Here is a 23003-nt window from a genome sequence, read left to right on the forward strand (position 1 = left end):
TAATTTTAATTATTAATTTTAAATAGTTAAATGATCAAATTGTAATTTTTTATAATTTAACAATCAAAGTGTAAACTTATTAATAATTAAATGACCATAAGTATAATTTACCCAAAATTTTAAACACATTTAATAACCTTTATTATATTCGATGCCATGCATATGACGCATAGGAAGTATTGCATCTATTTGAAATCTGATCTAATGATAGAACAACGTAACTCATAAAAAACACACATCCCTATTGGGCCCTCACTTAAATGTGCATATATAAAGTAACATAGGATTAATTTGTTGAATATTCGAGTGACAACATTTCTGTTTCTGAACCAAGAGAATAAGTAAGATACAACACATCAAATCACAGACAAGAGGGATACTCTGTTTTTCTCCAATGTAGAACAATTTTATGAAAACTAACAGGAAAATATCTCTGTTTTTCTCCACGGCAAGCTTGCCTAATAAACAAGGGAGACCAAAGCCTCACCTCACCTAACTGAAGCATAAAGTGGTCGAGATCTTCTAAAACTAAAGATATCATCTATTTGGACGGTATTTGGCTGAACTGCTTCACTTTTCTGCGAGTTGTATTCGGCCAAATGTTGGCTCCCGTACACTCGCACGCTAAGTGTTTTCTTTCGAGTTGCGCCAACTTTTAAATTTTCATCGAAGAAATAAATCAGTTCTTGTCGTGTAAGTTTCTTTAATGCATCAACCTGTTGGAAACAGATAGTAAAAGATGAACTATTTAATATCAAACTAAAATATTCATTGCGGATTAACAGTAAAGTAACATGTAGATGGGTTTTCTTAAATGAGTTGCCTTTAAATATTTAGAAAAATATCAAGATTGATTGAGATGCCTCGGCTTCCCTCCTATCAAATTTGGGAGCCCCACTAATGATCTCAGTCCAGTAAAATTGAGATTCTTCGCTTAAATTCTTGTGCTTCTCGAGCTTCATATTGATCAATGCATTTACGTTGCTCTGTGTAGGAATTTACGATTAGATGACAAGCTCTGATTCAAATCCAACCAAAGATGCATACAAACCACCTCACAAATTACATCGATAACTTGAATCAAAAAAACTTTGTGATGAAAGCCAAGTTTTTCTAACAAGGCTACTAGTGCTCTATAAAACCACCTCACAAATTACCTCTAGATTGTCGTGCAGGTAAAAGTTAAAGTCCATAAAAACCATAAAAAGAAAAAAGAAAAGAAATTACTTCCAGCAGAAGAATTCTCCATCTCACCTTAAAGTCATCCTTTGTCATTTCATACAGTTTACTCTCGAACATTTTGAGGAATGCCTCAACTCTGATATCAATATGTCCAGGATCCTGTTAAGTGAAATTGTGTTCTTAAGTTAAAGGTATAAGGCAGGAGGTATATACAAACGAAAGAACCTGCTATTCACCTTTACTGTAGACTGGATAATGAACTGCAACCCATGGATACCGGAATCATTCCTGATGAGAGACAATTAAAGACCTTAACATTTGGCGGACAATCCTAGAATAAAATAAGGAGAAAATTTTTTCTTTCATACCTCAGCCTGAGGAGAGTAATGTATCCCAGCTGCTCAACGGATCTAAGCTGATGGAAGGCAGCTTGCTCTGCAATAAGAGCAACAAGCTGAAGCTTCACATTCAGTTTAAAATCATCCCGATGAACCTGACCATTCACATGTGATTCATGTCAGAACTAAATAAAGCCTAGATACTCAAGATGCATCACAAGCAAAAAGACACATACACACACACTAACAAAGAGATAAAGCAAAAAAATAAACACGTTAGTGTCTAATTAATGGAAAGACCTTCAGGTTGTCCCTGAGATGGGTTTCGTGGGCCATTTTATTCCAGAATCAGCAGTAGTTGCCAAAAATATTTCCCACAATAATAGCCTTAATGCATATCATCCTCGACATAATCATGCAAAACTTTGTAAAATATCAATGTTGTTTCCATAGAAAACAAACATATACTTGTAGGAGCCAACAAAGACACATGCAAGATTTCCGACTTTTGAATCTAGCACTTGGGTCTCTGTAAAAGTTTTTAAGACGTAACAGGTTGAGATGAATAAATGAGTTATACAACATTCTAACTAGTGGTCAATAAAATTTATCTTCATAAACATGAAAATGCCAAACGTCACAGACATGCTTTCAGTACTAGGTAATAGTTGTCTGAACTAAAGCTCCATTAATTGGCAGTGAAACAAAATAATAGAACTAAAGGAGGAAGAAGAAAATGACTTTTTTTGTGAACTCTATGTTTATATTCTATTAAATAGTACATACATATACATGCTAGGGCTTATTCTAAAAGGAAAGAAAACAAAACAAAATCTAATTAAATCTAATCCCTATAAATCTACTATACAAATATTACACATTCTTTAACAAGCAGCAAAAATTTTCTTAAATGAAAATGGCATAAATTGGATACTTTTGAGCTATGCATTGATTCAAAATTTAACGGACGTTATTGTCTCTAAGGGTGATAAAGTGGTCCTGAATGAAAATGCAAATCAAAATAGGGTCAAAAAAAATTTTATGTTCTCCGGACAAACACAATTACCTGGATATTGTGGACTAAGGCAGAATTCTCATCACTTGGATTAAGGCCTTCCTTACTGTAGCAGTAATTCATGCCTTTTCCAAGTTTAACTACTCTATTTCTTAGAATCTAGGATGGAAACAGCGGTTCACAAAAAAATTTACGTTCTCTGGACAAACACAATTACCTGGATATAGTGGACTAAGGCAGAATTCTCATCACTTGGATTGAGGCCTTCCTTACTGTAGCAGTAATTCATGCCTTTTCCAAGTTTAACTACTCTATTTCTTAGAATCTGGGATGGAAACAGCGGTTGGCATATAGCGTTTGAACCCTTAAAGAACACATCTTCAACGTGATGAATCATTGATACTGCTTCCTCATGTACAATGTTTCCTAGAGGAGAAAAAAATTAAAATAAAACAAAAGGATGGCAATGTTTAGAACCAAGCACGTGTGACTAGATGCAACCAAAAAGCAATTGAGGTAGAGAGGGAAGAAAGATATGACAAACCTGCTATGTAACACTCTAAAAAGGCCCGTGAGAGCATGATTGGAGCAAATTTTGCAAGGTCTTCTGCATTAAGACAAGGCAAAACTTCAAGTTGTTCCATCCAAGGCCATGATTGATCCTCTAGTATTAGTGAGAAATAGTCCTTAGCCTGTTCATAGGGCTGCTGGAACTTCCAATTTTGATAGTCTTTAATTGCCATTTCCTGCAAAAAAACAAACAGAGTGCAACGGCAGAACAAAGGCTATTAGAAATGTATTAACAGGAAAACAAGTGTTTATAAGCGACATGCCCCAATAATGACCATTGATTCAACTCAAATAAAAAAGTTTAACAAAAACATTTAGCATCCTATTGAACAGCATCTGTTAGCAAGTTGACCATTAACTGCATGTCACGAGCCTACTCTTACACATTTTATTTCGACAGAGAGAAGACAGTGACAAACAGAATTTTCATTAAAGATCACGAAAATCTGTATTCTTTTCTTGTCATTTTTTAACAAATATGAAGGAAAATGATTAAGGTGACCAATGTGCCATGACATGGATCATATCTTCATCTGCTCTTGATTTTGGAACTGAAACAAGCTGACAGTTAAAGCATGTTCTATTGTAAAGCAGAGGTCGTAGGTACTAAAGCAACGTAAAAGCTAAAAAAAGGACCTTAGGACACTGGTACCTTCCCTTCAAAGGTACAGAAGCACTGCATTTGATGACAGGCAATTGCCTAAGTTGTGGCTACCTTTACACAACTAGTTGCTGTGAAATTTACATAAATATCCATAGTTAAACTGTTCTTTTCTATTTGTCAGGGAAAAAAAGACCTACCCTAACACAAATAAATTTATTGAGAGCGACTTGTGAAGGTTAGATAGCCCCTTGCCCTGCTACTCAACACTACTTGGCTATTGCCTTTTAACTGATGACATATGAATCCAACAGCTCTTGAATATATCAAGCCTATGTCGTATAAGGGGTTAACTGGAGACATTTCCAGTCAGCTATTGCTTTTGAAATTGAAGCACCATCATATGATGCAAAAATTTGGCATCTTTCATGCTCCTTTTTTTTTTTTTTTGTTAGAAATTATTCCAAGAAACATCTACGCTGTAAAAAACAGAAATTTACTTTGAAGCTCTAGAGGTGATTTTAGGTTTTGGTGTATCAATGATGCCTTGAATTTTTAATCATCTTCAAACATGGCTATCTATATGGAATACTTAGCCAAACTGTGGAGAAACATTCTTCTTTGGACTATCAAATTTAGACTCGACAATGTGAAAAGATGACAGAATGGATGAAAAAACTGCAGAATGGCCACAGGACATTTACACTAGATATAAATGTTAGGATGATTGTGAGCTCTAATGGTGAACTTATAATTTAAATTATTTTAAACTTCTTGCATTTTGAATTTCTTTCATTTGAAATTTAATTTAGTTCCTGGTCTTAAAGATTAGTTACCTTTTAATTTGAATTCTTTCATTTTGAATTTTGGGACTGATCTTTTGTTCAATCTTTAATGAGTATTTGGTTAACTCGCATGCTTTCCTCAATAAACACAGCATTTATTCATTGTGTGCTTTATACTCTCATAAGCTCGACATGACAAAGGACCAACATTAACGAAAATCAAACAAATGTATAACGAATTACTCAAGAGAGGAACAAGAAATACATTCACATGGACCTAAATTAAATTTGATGTTAGTGACAATTTTAAGGAGGAGAAACAAAAAGTTGCAATATCTGAATATCAGATGTAATTAACCTTAGGATAATTATTTGGTACACCGGTGGTGAAATTTTTTAACTCTACAAGCAGGGTTGTGATTTTACCACGTATCTTTAAATTGTATTTAAAAAATTTTAAAATAAATAAACAGGACATGTGGAAAAATCTCAACCCCGCATGTGGAGTTAAAAATTTCTACCACCAGTGTACCAAATAATTACCCTTAATCTTAAGGCTAACAAGTCACAATCATTGCTTTTTGTTACAGACTCTTAGGCTTAATTCTAGGATTAGATTTTATTTTATTTCTTATTTAGATTATGTAAACTTGTATATAAGCAAACTATCCCTAGAAATGAAATACAAGTAATTTTCATTAGTATATTTTCTTTTCTTATTTTCATATATATTCTTCTCTTCATTTTCGATAACACTTTTTATTCTTACTTAAATCAGTAAGGAACAAATGACTAAGACATACATGAAGGACAAGAGCACAGAAAGACAACAGCATGTTGACAATAAAAGGCAAGTGAAAATAAAAATTAATATTGCCTGTTGGTCATTACCTTGATTACTGAAAACCTGTCAGGTTTCACTTCAAATTTTGCAATTTTGTCGACTATGGTTTCTAGCAAGATCCTCAATTTGTGATTATAACCAACCAATGTCACCTGAAAGTGATTAAATGATACCATTTAATTGACTTAAAGAAATGATGAATACTATACACCACTGGGAAGTTGCACACATACATACAGAGAAAAAGAGAAATATTTACCACAAAAGAAAATTTTTCCCCAGGATCATTTCAACGTAAATACGTATTTTGAGCATCCATATCATGTAAATTCTAGCTCCAATCTAACTTGAACACAAGGCAAACTACAGATTGGTACAAGAGTAAGGTGGGATTTTAGGTGTGGCAGTGTAAGTTAATTGTTTACATTCTCCAAAGATTATACATGTTATGCATTTCAGTAAACTTCCCAAGAGCAATAGCAAAGAAGGGTCTTGACCAAACAAAGAGATAATAAAGTAGAGCAGCATTTGGGGTTTTCTTGATTTGGTACTCCATTGATCTCAGTTACCTTCTAGCATTCAGAAAATCTTTTGCTTTTTGCCAAAAGAAGAAAATAATATAATTGTTTGAAACTAGAAGGTAATCATTATCATTTTGTTCAAAACTAAATTTTAAACAAACACAACCAACCAATTCAATGCAGACAAGATAGGAATCAGGTCAGGCATAGGTAAAAATGACTCCAGTAACCCTCCTTAGAAAATTTGCCAAACTCAAGCAACATTGAGCTTTTAACCATGAAATATGCAACCCCACCTCCAAATTTCTGTGATAGACATCTAATTCCTGTCTCTAATAATATTCTTCACAAATAATATTATCCATTTCAAGAAATATTGCTTTTAATATAGGTATGTATGTGTCATAAAAATTCATTACCTTATCCATAGATAATTCCTATTTAGTTCAAAGGAAAAAGGTTATCATATGGAATCACATTAATGCCACGAAAATAAAAATAAAAAGAATACCTGAAAACCACCATCTGTGCACCTTACATGATAACGAAGACCAGCAACTTGAGCATAATAAGCTGAAGCATGGAAGACAAAACTCAGAATTAGTAAAGAAGATAATCCTACTCAAATGATAAGAACAATCTACTGTCATTATTAAAGGCTTTGCATATCACACACTATGCCTTTGAACATTTAAACCACTGTGGAGAAAGATCACAGTAAAACACTAAAGAAAAATCATCAGCATTTATCATACCATATTCATTCAAGTAATCCATCAATAACCGTGTAAAAAGATCTGTAAGAACCTCAGTTTCGGGAGAGTTGATAGCATGGGGGCAGTCAAAGTTTATCTTAACATATGCCTTTGGAGTAAAGAACACTGTATCAGGCTTGTACCATAATTTTGAATAGGATGACTTTCTTAACGAAACTGGAAGCTTGATCTGTTCCAGAGGATAATCATATGAGAAGATAGAATATCTGTAAAAAGAAGGTGATTATAATAGAATCAAATGAAAGACTCATCAAACCTTCTCTTGTGCATTCTTAATAGATAAGTCTGTTGGTATAAAGACATTAGGTGCTGGTAAATGCAGGTTTTCATTAGGAGCTGAGGACATCCATGCCTGCAGTCAAAGAAAGATAGATAAAGCACCTTTCTTTTCCAGTAGAATCAAAAGACTAGTTCATCCATAGACAATGAAATATTATACAAATGTTATAAACATATCATCAGCAAGATCTGACCACAGACCTGAATTGTTGAGGGGCTAACTTTCTCAATGGAATATGCAGTACCATACCATGGCTCAACCTTGTCAGTCAGTCCTTCAAATTTCTTTGACTCCCAAAAGATTCTGTCAAAAAAAAAAAGGTTTATCAGAAATAAAATGTATCAGAGCACAACCACAACTTCTCTTTAGTGCTAAAACGTTCCCAGATAGCTCCCGCAAACTGTTTGTAATGAGATAAATAAGATTAATAGCAATTCTGTTTAGGGAGAGCTCCAATGACTTAAGGCATGTGCATTTGGTAACTTGGCAACCCGTTTATTTAGTAACATGTATAATATAATTCAAAAAACATAGAACAGAAATTTTGAATGCCAATGTTAAGCAAAAGCCACAAGCTAATGATAGAGCTAGATTGTTTTTTGAAAATTTATAAGAATTTCAAATGGAGGGCCAAACAAATCAATTAGACATATACTTTCATTAAAATGAAGGTAAATACATCTGTCTCTAATGGGACAATTGAATACTTGAAATCTTACAATTTAACCTTACTCAAACATGTACCTAACACTCTCCGGAGAAAGCTCATTTAGTATCTTCTGTATGGTGGTTGGATTGAAATCCGAAGGCAATGATGATCCAACCAACCAATCTTTTTCAGGATATCTCTGAAAATCACTTTTCAAAATATCAGAATCAAAGCATCAACATGAGATCATCAGTATCGAAGGAAATGCACTAACAGAGTGAACAACTTAGATGAGGGAAATTAAGACATAGAATGACAATCTAAAGTAAGTCCTAAAGGTCAAAGCTAAATGAAAGTTTTCAAGAAAGCTTTTAATAAAACTATTCTATTTTTTATTAACTAAAGAACTGAACTTAAATAGAGAAAAGAGTCCTAATCCTAATTGGGAAAATAATTCCCTTATTCTAATAAACTACTAAAACATAAGCAAAAATAATTCCCTTATTCTAATAAACTACTAAAAGATAAAATAAAATATTCCTAGAATATTAATAAAACTTATCTACCTAAATAAATTTAAAATATATACATATTTCAACACCCTACCTCAAGTTGGTGCATATATATCAATCATGCCCAACTTGCTTACAAGAAAATCAAAATTTGTCTTAGAGAGCCCTTTGGTGAGTATGTCAACAATTTGTTGTTTTGAAGGAACAAACGGCATGCACACTTGGCCTTCTTCAATCTTATCCTTGATAAAGTGTCTATCAATCTCAATATGTTTAATTCTGTCATGCTGGACTGGGTTGAAAGCAATACTAATGGCAACTTTGCTATCACAGTACAACTTCATTGGTGAAGTTATTAGTTTCCTCAGCTCTTCCATAATTTTTTTTAACCACATCACTTCACAAATTCCTTGAGCCATTGATCTAAACTCAACCTCTGCACTACTTCTTGCTATAACACTTTATTTTTTGCTTCGCCAAGTCACAAGGTTTCCCCAAACAAATGTTTAATATCCTGATGTAGATCTTCTATCTATTATTGAGCATGCCCAATCTGCATCTGTATAAGCTTCAATTCCTCTTTGTTCGGATTTCTTGAAGAATATGCCATTTCCAAGTAAACTTTTCAAATAACTTAGAATTCGAAACACTGCTTCTTCATGTTCCTCCATTGGGGAATGCATAAATTAACTCACTAAACTCACTGCAAAAGTTATGTCTGGCCTTGTATGTGATAAGTAAATTAACTTACCAACTAATCTTTGGTACTACCCTTTATCAACTAATCAACATTTTTTATTTTCGAATTTTACATTTGGATCAACTGGTGTGTCAGCTGGGCGGCAACCACTCCTCCCAGCCTCTTTTAAAAGATCAATCACATATTTTTTCTAAGAGACCACAAGACCCTTCTTTGATCGAGCAACTTCCATTCCAAGAAAGTATTTCAAAGGACCCAAGTCTTTGATCTCAAACTCCAATGCTAGATGCTCGTTGAGGCGCCTTATTTCATTCACATCATCTCCTGTAAGAATGATGTCATCGACATAAACTATAATAACTGCTATTCTACCTTTTTGTGAATGTCGATAGAACATTGTGTGATCAGCTTGTCCTTGAGAGTAACCTTATTTTTTAACAACTTGAGTGAGCCATTCAAACCAAGCTTGAGGAGACTGCTTTAGACCATACAAAGATTTCTTGAGTTTACATCCTCGAGTTCCAAATTTTTCTTCAAAACCTGGAAAAGGATCCATGTAAACTTCTTCTTCAAGTTTCCCAATTAAGAAGCATTCTTCACATCTAGCTGCTGTAAAGACCAATCAAGATTAACAGCAATTGATAAAAGAACTCTAACGGAATTTAATTTGGCTACTAGAGCAAATGTTTCCAGATAATCTATCCCGTATGTTTGAGTGTACCCTTTAACCACCAACCGGGCTTTGAATCTATCTAAAGATCCATCTGGTTTGAATTTGGTTGTGAACACCCATTTATAACCCACTATTTTCCTACAAGTAATTCCATTGTTTACCATGTACCTGTTTTTTCGAAAGCGCACATCTCCTCTAAAATAGCCTCCTTCCACTCAGGAACCTATAAAACATCTTTCACATTTTTAGGTATTTTCACAGTATCAAGACAAAAAAAAAGGCTGAGAATGCCGAAGACAAGGCTTTATAGGATACATAGTTAGACATGGGATATTTGACAATATTTCTAACACCTTTTCTTTTAACAATTGAAATATCTAAATCAGAAAATTTACTAGTTGGATTATGAGCTTTACTTGGACTTTTGACAAGGTCTTGCGGATTCGGTTCTTGGTGATGAATCTGGTGGATTCCACTTTCTTGATTTCAATTTCTTCTTAAGTAAAAAATGAACTCCTTTGTTTTTCTTTGTTCTCATGATCAGACTCTACACCTTCATACTCCTTTTTATTAACAACATTAACATCATTAATTTCTGTGTTAATCATAAATTCGCCTTCCCCATTATTAGAATCCCTATGTTGTATATTCCTAGTCTTTTCTTGATCAATTATAGAATCTTCCTTACTATAATTCCCTCCTTAAAGATTAGAATCAAAATAAGATTGCGTTTCAACAAATGTAACATCCATGGTAACAATAATCTTCCTATCAATTGGATCATAACATTTGTAATCCTTTTTATTAGAAGCATAGCTAAAAAAGACATTTTTTTGCTCTAGGATCTAGTTTACCTTGGTTTTGAAGATGAACAAAAACACTACACCCAAAAACTCGGAGGGATAAATCTGTGATCAATTTAGAGTTAGGAAAGTTAATCTTTAAAGAGACGAAAAGGATTTCTATAGTTTAGAGTTTTACTGGGCATTTTATTAATAAGATATGTAGCTGTTAACAAGGTTTCGCCCCAAAGATAACGTGTTACCTGACTAGTGAACATCAAGACTCTAGTTACTTCCAAAAGATGTCAGTTTTTTCTTTCTGTAATCCCATTTAGTTGTGGTGTATTTGTATAAGATATCAGTTTTTTCTTTCTGCAATCCCATTTAGTTGTGGTGTATTTGTATAAGAACTTTGATGGACTATTCCATGTTTGCTTAAGAAAACACCTAATTGGTCACTAAAAAATTCTCCACCATTGTCACTCCGAAATATTTCTATTTTCACACCAAATTGTTTTTTCACCATAGCATAAAAAGACTGAAACGCATTTTTAACTTCAGACTTATCTTTTAATAAAAACACCCAACAAATACAAGTGTGATCATCAATAAATGTGACAAACCAACGTTTTCCTGAAAAAGTTGACTCTTGAAAGTCCCCAAACATCACTATGAATTAACGAAAAAAATTTGGAGGCTTTATATTTTTGAGGTGGAAAGAATGACCGATGATTTTAGCCAATTCACAAAATTCACAGTGATATGAAGGACTTTTATTTTTAAATAGATTAGGTAACAAATATCTTAAATCGTAAAAATTAGGATGTCCAAGCCTATAATGCCAAATCATAACCTTATCAAAATCAGAAACAGAATTTAAACATAAAGTAGTTGTTGGTTGACTTAGATAGTCACCGTCAAGAAAGTAAATTCCACCAAATTTTTTAGCATTGCCAATCATCCTCCCAGAGATCATGTCTAGAGGAATCAAATATAACATGACAATTCGAGGACTGGGATAATTTATTGACCGATATGAGATTACAAGCTGGATTTGGCAAATGTAAAACATCATGTAAAACCAAGGAAGATGAAATTTTAACAGTGCCTTTTCCAGCTATTGCTGAGAACGACCCATCTGCTACTTTCATCTCTTTGTTTCCTCCACAATGTGTGAAAGTTGAAAAAAGAAAATGGCTACTAGTCATGTGATCACTAGCTCCAAACCCTGGCCTTGACATTACTTTTCTCATTGTCTCCTCTCTTCTAACCTCAGAAAAAATCTCACAAAATTTTGGAAGCAGTTTTTTCCCTAAGATCCGAGATCTCACTTCACCAAATTCTTTATTTAAACCAGCCAGAAACAAATAAACTCGTTCATTCTCTTCTTTTTTCATAGCTTTTACACCATCTCCGGGACACTCTCATTCATCATTATAACACTGATCCAGTTCTTGCCAAAGAGACATTATCTCATTATAATAAAAAGTAACGTCCTTTTCCCCTTGCCTAGCTTTCCAAAGTTTTATTTTTAACTTAAAGATCTGTGAAGCATTTTCCAAATCTGAATAAGTGTCTTTCACAGGGTCCCAAACGTCTTTAGCAGTCGGGAGAAAAAGAAAAGTCTACCTATGGATGCTTCCATGGAATTAAAAACCACGCAATTATCATAGAATTTTCTGACCTTCACTTGCTCATCTTTGGATCGCCCGCCTATGGTTACTTGACTTCTCCAATTAAATGACCTAGCTTGCCGAGCCCATCAATTGCTAATTTTACAGACTGCAACCATTCCAGATAATTCTTGTCATTCAGCTTGTGAGATGTCAGCTAAAAAGAAAAGTGAGACGCCTCTGTCCCTTGAGTCATTGTACTCTCGATAGTTGTTTCAACGGTAGAACTTTCTTCCTCTATTTTATTGCTGAATCTCTTATCTCTACCGAAGACTGTTTTAACCATGATGTTACTAGAGATTTAACCTAGCTCAGATGCCATGAAAGTTTTCAAGAGAACTTTTAATAAAAAAATTTATCCCTTATTCTAATAAACTACTAAAAGATAAAATAAAATATTCCTAGAATATGAACAAAACTTATCTACCTAAATAAGATTCATCTACCTAAATAAATTTAAAATATATACATATTTCAACACTAAATACATGCTAGTTAAATGACCGGCAATTTTCCTTAAAGAAAGCTCTAAAAAGATATTGCTTTTAAAACAATCATTCAGTACCAGGTTTCACAGATGCACAAAATGGAACAAATAGTATTCACACATACAGAACCTCAGGAGCGCCCATCAAATAATTTTAATTGGCTACCTTTATATTCCCATAATTGCTTCTAGGTTAATCACTAATTGCATTACACTTCTTCTAAGGGAAGACCAACATCCTCTATCATAAGGAAAAGTTGTTCCAAATCAGCATAAACATATAATAACCTTGAATATCCAGTATATTTTGCAAAAAGATACAACAATAAAAACACTCTCTTCCATGGAAAAATAGCCAACTCCTTTTAGCTAGAAGAGTTAAGCATATATCTCTCCAAGAGCATGGTAAAACCTAACTATACATATTATGCACCTTCAGGGCCAGAGAGATATTAACCATGGTGAAACACACATTTAAGAAATCTCTTAGTTAGACGGCTCTTTTTCATAGAAAAACCCTTCAAAACTCCATACAAATTAGGACATTCAAGAACAGTTATTTGGTTTTGCTTGGTAGGAATGACATGAAGAGAGAAGATGGAATGATGGATTAAAATTTTTCCTTTGGATTGTATCGAAATATGTGCTGAACTCCCATATATTTTGGGATAATTTGTAAATTATTTGGGTAGATAATCTTGGAATAGTCAGTTGAGATTTTTTGAGCCAATTTATTAATCTGTTTTTACCAGAAAAAGACGACTAAACATCATTTTGAATTTCCATAAGCTGAATTTTCAAGTTTTTTGGGGTACATTTTTATCAGCCTATCTGTCTTGTCTCTTCCATTTCATTCTTTCCCACAGCCATATTCTTCTTTTGAAGGATAAAAATGGTTTAATTCATAGACCAAAATTTAAATACTGCAATCGCTTCAGTCCTATGAAACTTTTAATAAAATCTCAGTATCTTGTGGTGTTTGTTTCCATTGTGTTCTTCCTAATTCCTCTACTTCCACGCTAAACATCTATTCTCACATGTACCTCAAATGTGTATGTTGTGGATTAAACATAGTCCTCGTGAATAGATTTGGATTTAACATGCGACCACTTCAAGTTGCAATAGACTCTTCAATTCAATTTTGTAAGTGGTACATAAAATAGAAAGCTGTGATATTATTAGATGATGGTTATTCCAAGTTTCATTAACATCAAGTGGTAAAAGCCATTCAAACAATTAAAGTAACTATTACTATTCAAGACATTGAGTTGCCTCTGATACCTCTATTACACATCAAATATATAACAAAACATGTAAAACGTGTTTTATTTCATGTCATCAAATATACAAAATAATCCTTTCTTTCCGTTTATTTTAATTAAAGTAGCAAAACCAAGGTAGCTTTAGTCAGCTAGTCTCCCAAGTGGAAATATTCTAATTTTGATAGGTCTTTTCATAAAACTATGGCATGATACAAAAGAATACATAACTATAAGTGAAAATGACATCAAAACGCTAACGGAAAAGCCCTTAAACAAAGCAATAAATGGGGGGAGAAAAAGAGGTGAAAGGGATGTAATTGAATTACCTGCATGTTTGATGAAATATTTAGAACATAGTACATAGGAGAGATTTTGTCCTTATAGTGAAATCCTGTCTCGCAAATAGCTGATAGCTTCATTCACAAACTAAAATATCTTAGAATCATTAATATAAAGACATACAGGCCACCACTAAAATCAAACCATTGATGCACATAAAATAAATTGACACATTGAGCAAAATCTCAACATGAATACAGACACCACCTTGACCGATGCGCCTATAGATATGAAAGCTGATCAAGTCGTCTTACACTTGTTCTTATGTTTCAAACAAAGGGGGAAAAAGAGCCCCACGGAGAGTTTCAAAATGATAAACATGAAAATTTTCAATTCTATTACACAAATATTAACCATTAATCATAGGGTAATCAACTGATTTTTGACTGATAAAGAATCTGCAATAGAAGTTCTCTCCCCCCCGCCCCCCAAAATAAAAAAAAATCTGATCCTGTATATTATTTTATATAATAAAAAAAAAACCCACTCTCTCATACTGTTCACAGCATAAAACCTCTGCCTCTGAACTGTAAATAACTTTCTTCTTTGTAGCCTTAGTCACATTCCTTTCCATCATCAACCCTTATCCTTACCCATATTTTAAAATAATTCCCATAAGCCAAAAAACTTAAGGACAAAATAAATCCTAATCTTCTTTTTTTCCCCCTGCCAAAAGAGTTAACTCTAAGAGAGCAATATTTCCCCTAAAGAGGTTATACACAAGCCCAAAGTTACAAATCCAGACATTTGTTTTCACAAGATCTAATGAACTGCAGTATGCTATCAATCAAAAAGCAGTCCGTGGGTAAGTTAAAACAGACATATGATCACATATGCAAGCAACAAAGACATATTCAAGTGATGATAAACAGTTGCAATGAATGGTAAAATAACTCCTAAAAGAATTATATTTTAAGTATAATATATGCATACCTCATCAAATATCCATTTACAAACACCAGATTCCTGCAACAGCTGAATATATCTAAATAGTAACCCGATTACATCTTGCATGCGATCTGAAATTTACTCAACGGAAAACAATATTAGTCAAGTAAAAGACATCATTTTTTCCCACACAAACTTTACAAGCCTTTGTAATCTTTACCATTAAAGAAGACTCCAATGATTAAAAGCATATCAAACACCATATGATATAAGAGAGGATGTTAAAAAATAAAAACTAACCCTGGCCAGCATCAGTAAGACCAATTACTACTTTGAAGAAAGAAAACTCTGAAGTGCAAACACCTTCACCAGCAGACAATCCAGTAGCCCATCCTACAAAGTTCCATACATATGCATGTACAAAATTCACTAAATATAAACACATAATTATGACATATGATGTCCTTAGACATAAATAAATAAATATGTATATGCAAATAGACGTTATGTATGCATTCCTCATAAAAGGACAAAATAGAGGGGAAAATGGAAACAAAAGGGGGGGCGGGGGTTTCTGCATGATGCCTATTTGTGCATGTCTGCACATTCAAACTTGAGCTAATGCTGCTAAGTCATTTAATGATTCCGCTCTCCTAAGCTGCAATAACCAAATACCAAGCAATGGCCAACAAAAACATATCCTAGTGCAATGTACACATATCATGGTCTTCGCACAATAACTGCATACCTAAAGGATACTTAAATTTTAAGAAACTTATTGAAGAATTCAAGTTAAACAAATCCCAATTTGACACAGAACAGATTAGGAAAATACTTAATACCAACCAAAACTATAGTTTGACGAGATCTCCAAAAGATTTATGCAGTATGAATAACAACTGGATTCAAAATGCAGCAACATACTATGCAAAACTTCAACTTGTATTTCCACTTCCATGAAAAGTTAAAAAGTGCTGTCAATTGCATTAAATGCAATGAAAGAAGAGAAATAGCTCTTACAATAAAAAAGAGATCAAAGGAACCACAAAAGAGAAGTGAAGCATATGGAATAAACTAAATATTTAAGTAAGGAAGCACATTACTTTTAGGAAAAAACAAAAGATAAACAAATACTCCGATAAAATTTGTCGTATAGATATAAGATCAAAAGGCCAGTCTAGACTAATAACAAAGCCCATGATTGAGTTCAGTGTAATGAATGCAGTGACACCAGTGAATTGATGAAAACCCAATCATAATATGAAAAAGGAAATTGTACTAGTAAGACCATTTGTGATTTACTTTTCCTATGAAGTAGGGTCAGAGTCCATAACCCATTTACATGCATGTACTCCGTCAGACCAACTTCTCTCTTTCACATTTTAAGACGCCTCAAATTCTTTCATATTTCATATTGTTCTATTCTTATCTACTTTACCCATATAATGCATATGCATGGACTGGTATCTTTTGTATATTTGAACCAAAAGCAAAACATGTCTGCATTTAACCTGGATTTTTAGAGGACGCATCCTAAATGTTAGGGAGGCACGAATTTTGAGATATTCCAAATTGGATTATCTAAAGCTTATAATGACATGTGCAACCTACCTAATCTTTTCAAGACATAAAATAAAGATCCTTCTCCTTTATGGCCAATGAGATGACCAAGATACTTGCATGGCCCGTCTTTGTAATGAAGAATGCTGGGAGTAATTGGCCATACAATCCTTAATTTGTGGCCTTGTTTTACTGGAACAGCTCTGACAAGAATCTGCGAATTGAAGAGAAAAAACGAACAGAAAAGAAACCAGAAAAAAAAAAAGTACCTCTTAGAACATTGAACCTTGCAGAAGAGTACTGCTTTCTTTGCTCAACACTGTGACAAACATAAGATAACGATGCATAGGCAACATAACAGCACCATATACCTGAAGGTGTTCTGATGTGCAAGGCTGACCAGGAAACTGGAAATGGCTTCTATCAGAGTTTTGAATTTCCTGGAACTTGTCCTCCACCAGACATTGAATTTTATCAAGGCTTTCTGAAATTACAGAACAAAGAGATGATAATTTTGTTGATTCAAAAAAATATAGCAATAGCTTGTTTTCTTCTTACCAATGCCAGAGCCCTTAAATTACTGGAAAATTAGTTACCAACCTTTTGAATAAACAACCAGATGCATGAGGTTGGCTGAATATTTGTCTTCATAGAATTTAAGGAGTTCTTGCCTTGTGTCTACTCCCTTTGCTTTTGGTCTAACATATAAAGTATCCCAATTCCCTATACATGAACAAGTTACTGATAAGCATATTAATATAGAGTTATAAAGCAATGCCAATTCTTTCTTTACAAGTTCAAAACACACAAAAGAAGATGCCAAAAGGAGGAGCAGCAAATGGTGATAGATTTCAGGAAAATATAATTCAGACACACCCAGTAGAATAAAAGAAGAAAATAGAGAAAACCAATAAATTATGTGAGAAAGAAACAGATGCATATGTATCTCCAAATTAAGATCCAGTTCAAGAACCAATCCTTGCTTATTGAAGGAATACTGAAAATGAGAATATTCGGAATGGAAATATAGAAATTAAATTGAGCACTCCAAGTCCAGATAAGAGTAAGAAGATATTAGTATCTGTCTAAAAGGGGAATAAGTATCTTAGAATCAAAGACATTCAGACAGAAGTCTTGGCAAAATTACAAAAAAAATTGTAGAAATGCTAAATTAAACATCATCAGCTTCATTCAGTTTTTGGTAATTACTATCCAATATCACTAGCCAACAAAGCTACAGTTGTAGTGGCAAGGTTGTTGTTATTGGTACCTATGGCCAGGGTTCAAAACTCGGCAATCCATCCCCCTCCCTCAAAATTTGAAATGATCCAAAAAGAAATATTTTTTCGAAATATGTGCTAAAATAATTTCGGATAATTTTTAAGATATTTGGGTAGATAATCTCAGAATAATCAGTTGGGATTTTTTAGGAAGACTTCTTTATCTTTTAGTAGTTCACTAGAATAAGGAACTATTTTCCTAGTTATGTTGTGAGTCTTTTTATATTTAAAGTTAGTTCTTTACGTAATAAAGATACAATAGTTTCATTGAATAGTTTCTCGAAAACTTTCATGGTATCAGATCTAGGTTAAATCTCCAGTAACAGCATGGTTAAAACAACTTCACTGGAGATGAGAGATCCACCAACCAAAACTGAGGTAGAAAGCTCTGCTGTAGGAACAACTACTGAAAGTGCAATGACTCAAGGGATAGAAGCATCTCACCTCTCTTTTCAGCTGACATCTCACAAGCTGAATGGCAAGAATTACCTCGAATGATCGTAGTCCATGAAGTTAGCCATTAATCTAAACTTTTGAATCAGACAGTAACTGGTCCATTCTTCATACATCAGACAGTAAATTTTTCAAATGGTTAAAAAGGAAACCAATAACTTCACCAATGAAGTTGTACTATGATAGCAAAGTTGCCATTAGCATTGCTCACAACTTAGTCCAGCATGAAAAAACTAAACATGTTGGGATTGATAGGCACAGATTGAAGAAGGCCAAGTATGCATGCCATTTGTTCCTTCAAAACAACAAATTGCTGACATACTCACTAAAGGGCTCTTTAAGACAAATTTTGATTTCCTTATAAGCAAGTTGAGCATGATTGATATATATGCACCAACTTGAGGGAGGGTATTGAAATATGTGCTGAACTGCCATATATTTTGGGATAATTTTTAAGATATTTGGGTAGATAATCTCAGAATAATCAGTTGGGATTTTTTAGGAAGACTTCTTTTATTTTTTAGTGGTTCACTAGGGAACTATTTTCCCAGTTATGTTGTGAGTCTTTTTCTATTTAAAGCCAGTTCTTTACTTAATAAAGATACAATAGTTTCATTGAATAGTTTCTCGAAAACTTTCATATATATCCAATATCACTAGGTTGATTGATTGACTATAAAGCAGAAAGTATGCCCTATAACCTGCTTAGGCAATGAATTCAACTTAACAGAAGAGGGAAGAGAGAAGAGGTAAAGGGAAGAAGGAAGATCAACTAGGAAAGGTTTTTAACCTGTGCTGAATTTATGAAATGGATGACTTTCCAAGCTTAGATGTTTCTGAAGCTGCATAGAAGGAAAAATTAAAACCAGTTAAGAATACATCTAAAACTTCACCATTGAAGAATATTAACATGAACTCAAATGGGACAGATTTAGTAGTAAGTGCAAACTAATACCAAATATAAGTTTTGAATCAATTTTATCACCATCAATGCCCATAATCCATAAATTTTCTTCTACTCAACTAAAAGCAAGAACCCCAATAATTCTCATTTATTTTCAAGAAACATAAAGATTGGGAAGTTTCAAAACTGTGCTAATTTTTCCAACAATTATCAATTCTTAACCAATTTTAATAGCATGAACGAACCACTTGAGATGACTAGATTGCATTCAGAGTCACAAAAAATTGCTCAAATACGAACTGCAACCCATTGTGTTTAATAATCACAAATATCTTCTGTTAAAGTAGCACTGAAACCACAATAACCATGCATGCCATAAACCCTCAACAGGAACAGAGGAACCAATTGATGAATAGCCCTTAATGAAAGGGTATATCCAATCATCTTCATCTATCAATATCAAAGGATGAAAGAACACTTCCAAACATAAGCTCAGTTCACCACTTTGAGGAATCAATCATGTTAGTAAGTGACTTGTTTCACTGTGAATTCCAGCCAAACACCAAATTAGTAGTAAATGACAATCTAAACTTGACAAGCACATAAAGAATATGGAATTTTCAATGGTAATTGATGGAAAACATTACAAGACGTTCCTAAGACTATATTTTTTGGGCTTTGATTTTAATCATTAAAGCAAATGTGATAAGAATGAACACCATAAAAAGCATCGACGGGACAGAAATCACAAAATATTAAAGAAGCAATTGAGGAATGGGGGATCAATTCCAGGCTCCATTTCTTCCAGCAAAAAAGGACTAACATTTTAAATAGTCAGAGCTGGGATCTTGCAAACTTCCAGAAGACAAATGGTGATTCAAAAATAAGAATATAATACCTGGTTCATTCTCCATGCATCAGACAGTAAATTTTTCTTGTTCTCTAGAAAGAGAAAGAATAGTGTTGATTAATTATAGATAAAAATACAGGAAATCCATGTGTAAAGTAAACCAAGAACCAGAGAGCTAACCGGAATCAACAGCTTTAATTTCCCTCATGGTAGCATCAGCGGACATCAATGGCTTAATGAAGAACTGTGCAAACCTAAAGAGCAAGGAAAACACCCAGTCTCATATATATTAAAAGAACAAGATGAAAATAACAGCTAAAGAAAGACTGCATAAACAACATCTACCGGTCCAAAGCCTCTTCAAAGCAATCAGTGTTGACATCAAAAAAATAGTTGGTCATCTCATAATCTGTGAAGGCATTTCTGCTGCCTCCATGCTGTAAATCAGGAAAATAAAACTAAGTAAATTTTAAATCAAAGGAATATTATCTGAAAACAAGTACTATAAGCCTATTGCTTTATGGCATTCCTTTACAAATTTTGAAGTCAATTTTATTCAAAGTTAGCTAACAATTAATTAGTTTTAGATCACATAGATCTTACATGAATCCTTTCAAATTTGATGTTCAATTGGTTTTAAGATTAAGATTGCTTATCTATTATGTGTGTATTTCTGTAATTATAATATTATTGAATTATTTTGGTAAAAAGAAAATACCAAGAATTTGTAATCACCCCTTTTATTTATGCTTCGAAAATAATATTGATACTTTTATAGTTTAAAAGGTTTGTATCACTAAAACATATTTTGATTTGTTTATCTATTATATGGTTTTATATATCAATAACAGCCCAATAACTGATCCAAATACCTGGCCTCAGAAAAGGCATAGTAATTGTAATGGCATGACTATTTAGGTGTGATGCAAGTGACTATGCACTTAGTAAGCAATACTAGAGATACTAAGAACCTTAACCCCGCTCAAACGTGGGTTTTTTCTTTTTCCTTTTTTTGTTGCCTTTCCTTACAATTCCTGCTTACTTATATAGCAAGTTAGTAATAAAAACATGAGGAACTTTAACTTGATTAAAAGTAACCATTAAAACTGCATGCACGCATCAATAGATGACCTTACTGCATTTAAAAATAGCAATACCTCTGTTATATACTTTGAGTAGCTATCTTCCAAGGGATACTTCTCACTAGCATAAAACAGCATGTGCTCTGCAAGGAAGGACAACATGTTAAACATAAAGAAACCAAGTAGAAATCATAACTATCCCACTACCATGCAATTCTTGTTCAATTGCTGGACCAGAGTTATGTCAACAATTAAATCAATGCACAGAAACAATAACAGTAACACCACCAAAAATAATCATAAAATCAATATGATCATTTTGAATTATTTACGATAAAGAAAGTTGAACCCAGAATTAATAAGCTTACTTTTACTGGCGAAAAGAATTTTGGTGAGATATACAGAATTACAGATTACAAAATTTTAGCCCGTTCAAATTATTTAATAACACTATGAGGAACAGAATTACTTAAGTCACACACTGTTAAATTAAAAGTATAGAAAGAAGGAACACAAAAAATCCAGACAGTTCACAAATACAAAAAGAAGATAAAATAAACAGATTAAAAAAATAAGCAATACCAAGAAAGTGGGCGAGGCCATCGAGGCCGACAGGGTCACAAAAGGAACCGACACCCACATTCATAGAAGCAGCACACTGTAACATAAAAAAACAGAGAAATTAAGAAAGGTTCATAATAGTAACGGGTTTAGTAATGAAATGAAAGTCAAGAAGGAATTGGAAGATTAATTTGCCTTGTCGGTGTCGGGATCGCTGATAAGAAGAACTTGAAGGGAATTTCTAAGGACGATCCTTCGATACTCTCTTTTGTCAATTCTGGGCTTTAAAATCTCCACATCTTCTCTCCCGACCGTCATTTCTCAGTTCACTGCTTATCTATGTTTGGTTATGGAAAGCGGAAGAGAAGATTGAGTTATTAATCTGCTACTTCCGTGCCGGATAAGACGTTTATAAAGAGAGGAAGAGGAAGGTTCGTAGTTTCTTTCCATACTTTCCGGGGAAATTTAAAATAAATTGTTTCTTGACTTCTTTATCTTGTCTTTGCTTCACTAAAGTTGACTTTAATAAAATATATTATTGTAGAGAAATATTTACATTATTTTTTTTATTATATGTACATTTATATTAAACTTTCAAATAAAAGATGAGGTGTCTTTTTTTAATTGAGTAGACTAATAATCCATTAAATAATTTCTCATTATTATAAAGATTATTTTTATTTAAAATATAAATTAATTATAAATGTTAATATTTGAATATACGCATTAGCACCTATAAATTTATTATTTTCCCTTTCAACCAAAATTTTATTTATGCTTTTATATATTTCCTTGTTATTACATAATTAAAATATTTTTAAATTAATATTTGTGTTCGTTTCCATGCATGTGTGGCGAAATTTTTAATGGTTTTTATACATCTAATATATTTTTATGGGTTAATAAATTATTTGAGACTTGAATTTAACAATTATTTTTATATTGGGATTTAAATTTTCATTTTATTTAAGTTAGTCCTAAACTTTACAATTATTCTCACATTGATGCTTAAACTTTTTTATCTAACTCAATCCCTAATTTGAAAACTATTTCTCATATTGGAGTCTAAACTTTTCTTTATTCAAGTTAATCTATGATATTTCCTAAAAAGAAAGTTGGACCAAAAGAAAGTTCAATTCTAATATGGAAACAATTTTAACACAAAAAATTAGATCCAAATGTGAGAATAATTATTTAATTCAAATCTTAAGATTAAAACAATTATTAAGTTCAAGAAATAAAATTCTAAATAATAGAGAGATTTCATCATGCATGACGTCTTATGACTGTATAATAAAGTGGGCAATTTACTAAAAAAAGTCTATTTTTTTTAAATTTACCGAAATGGGCCCAATATTTTATTATTTACCAGAATGGACCCTTTTCCCTGAAATCGCGTCCACGTCAGCGCGATGTCAGGGGACGTTCCAGGAAAT

The 23003-nt window shown here is 33.0% G+C and overlaps 1 protein-coding gene across 4 annotated transcripts; it reads right to left on the reverse strand.

Moving 5' to 3' along the window:
• Positions 1 to 263: 263 nt before the first annotated feature.
• Positions 264 to 22046, reverse strand: LOC105785352 (insulin-degrading enzyme-like 1, peroxisomal). 4 transcript variants are annotated; one of them, XM_012611409.2, is made up of 26 exons: positions 21763 to 22046; positions 21589 to 21664; positions 21082 to 21149; positions 20270 to 20361; positions 20105 to 20178; positions 19973 to 20016; positions 18961 to 19012; positions 17038 to 17160; positions 16809 to 16921; positions 16489 to 16651; positions 15178 to 15270; positions 14923 to 15008; positions 13977 to 14063; positions 7657 to 7760; positions 7113 to 7215; positions 6889 to 6984; positions 6612 to 6801; positions 6368 to 6429; positions 5383 to 5487; positions 3080 to 3281; positions 2753 to 2961; positions 1551 to 1675; positions 1419 to 1470; positions 1255 to 1341; positions 864 to 986; positions 264 to 716 (listed from the first exon to the last, which is right to left on the reverse strand). In XM_012611409.2, exons 1-26 carry the CDS (start codon positions 21883 to 21885, stop codon positions 489 to 491), a joined length of 2880 nt encoding a protein of 959 aa, XP_012466863.1. In that variant the 5' UTR covers positions 21886 to 22046; the 3' UTR covers positions 264 to 488. The 4 variants fall into 4 exon arrangements, with proteins under 4 accessions (XP_012466863.1, XP_052488821.1, XP_052488823.1 ...); XM_012611410.2 differs by having other exon boundaries at positions 569 to 716; positions 824 to 986; positions 21763 to 22045; XM_052632861.1 differs by lacking the exon at positions 864 to 986 and having other exon boundaries at positions 21763 to 22045.
• Positions 22047 to 23003: the final 957 nt, after the last annotated feature.

This window comes from Gossypium raimondii, chromosome 1 (genome assembly GCF_025698545.1).
Source record: "Gossypium raimondii isolate GPD5lz chromosome 1, ASM2569854v1, whole genome shotgun sequence".
NCBI lineage: Eukaryota > Viridiplantae > Streptophyta > Magnoliopsida > Malvales > Malvaceae > Gossypium > Gossypium raimondii.

What these genes read in the sequence shown, in the direction of transcription:
- LOC105785352 (XM_012611409.2), bottom strand. Translation starts at nt 21,885, where the DNA reads ATGACGGTCGGGAGAGAAGATGTGGAGATTTTAAAGCCCAGAATTGAC. An exon ending in ATATTTCATCAAACATGCAG is followed by an intron (nt 7,761 to 13,976) that starts GTAATTCAATTA and finishes AGTGATTTTCAG; the next exon opens with AGATATCCTGAAAAAGATTG. An exon ending in TTAAGAATGCACAAGAGAAG is followed by an intron (nt 6,802 to 6,888) that starts GTTTGATGAGTC and finishes CCTCTGGAACAG; the next exon opens with ATCAAGCTTCCAGTTTCGTT.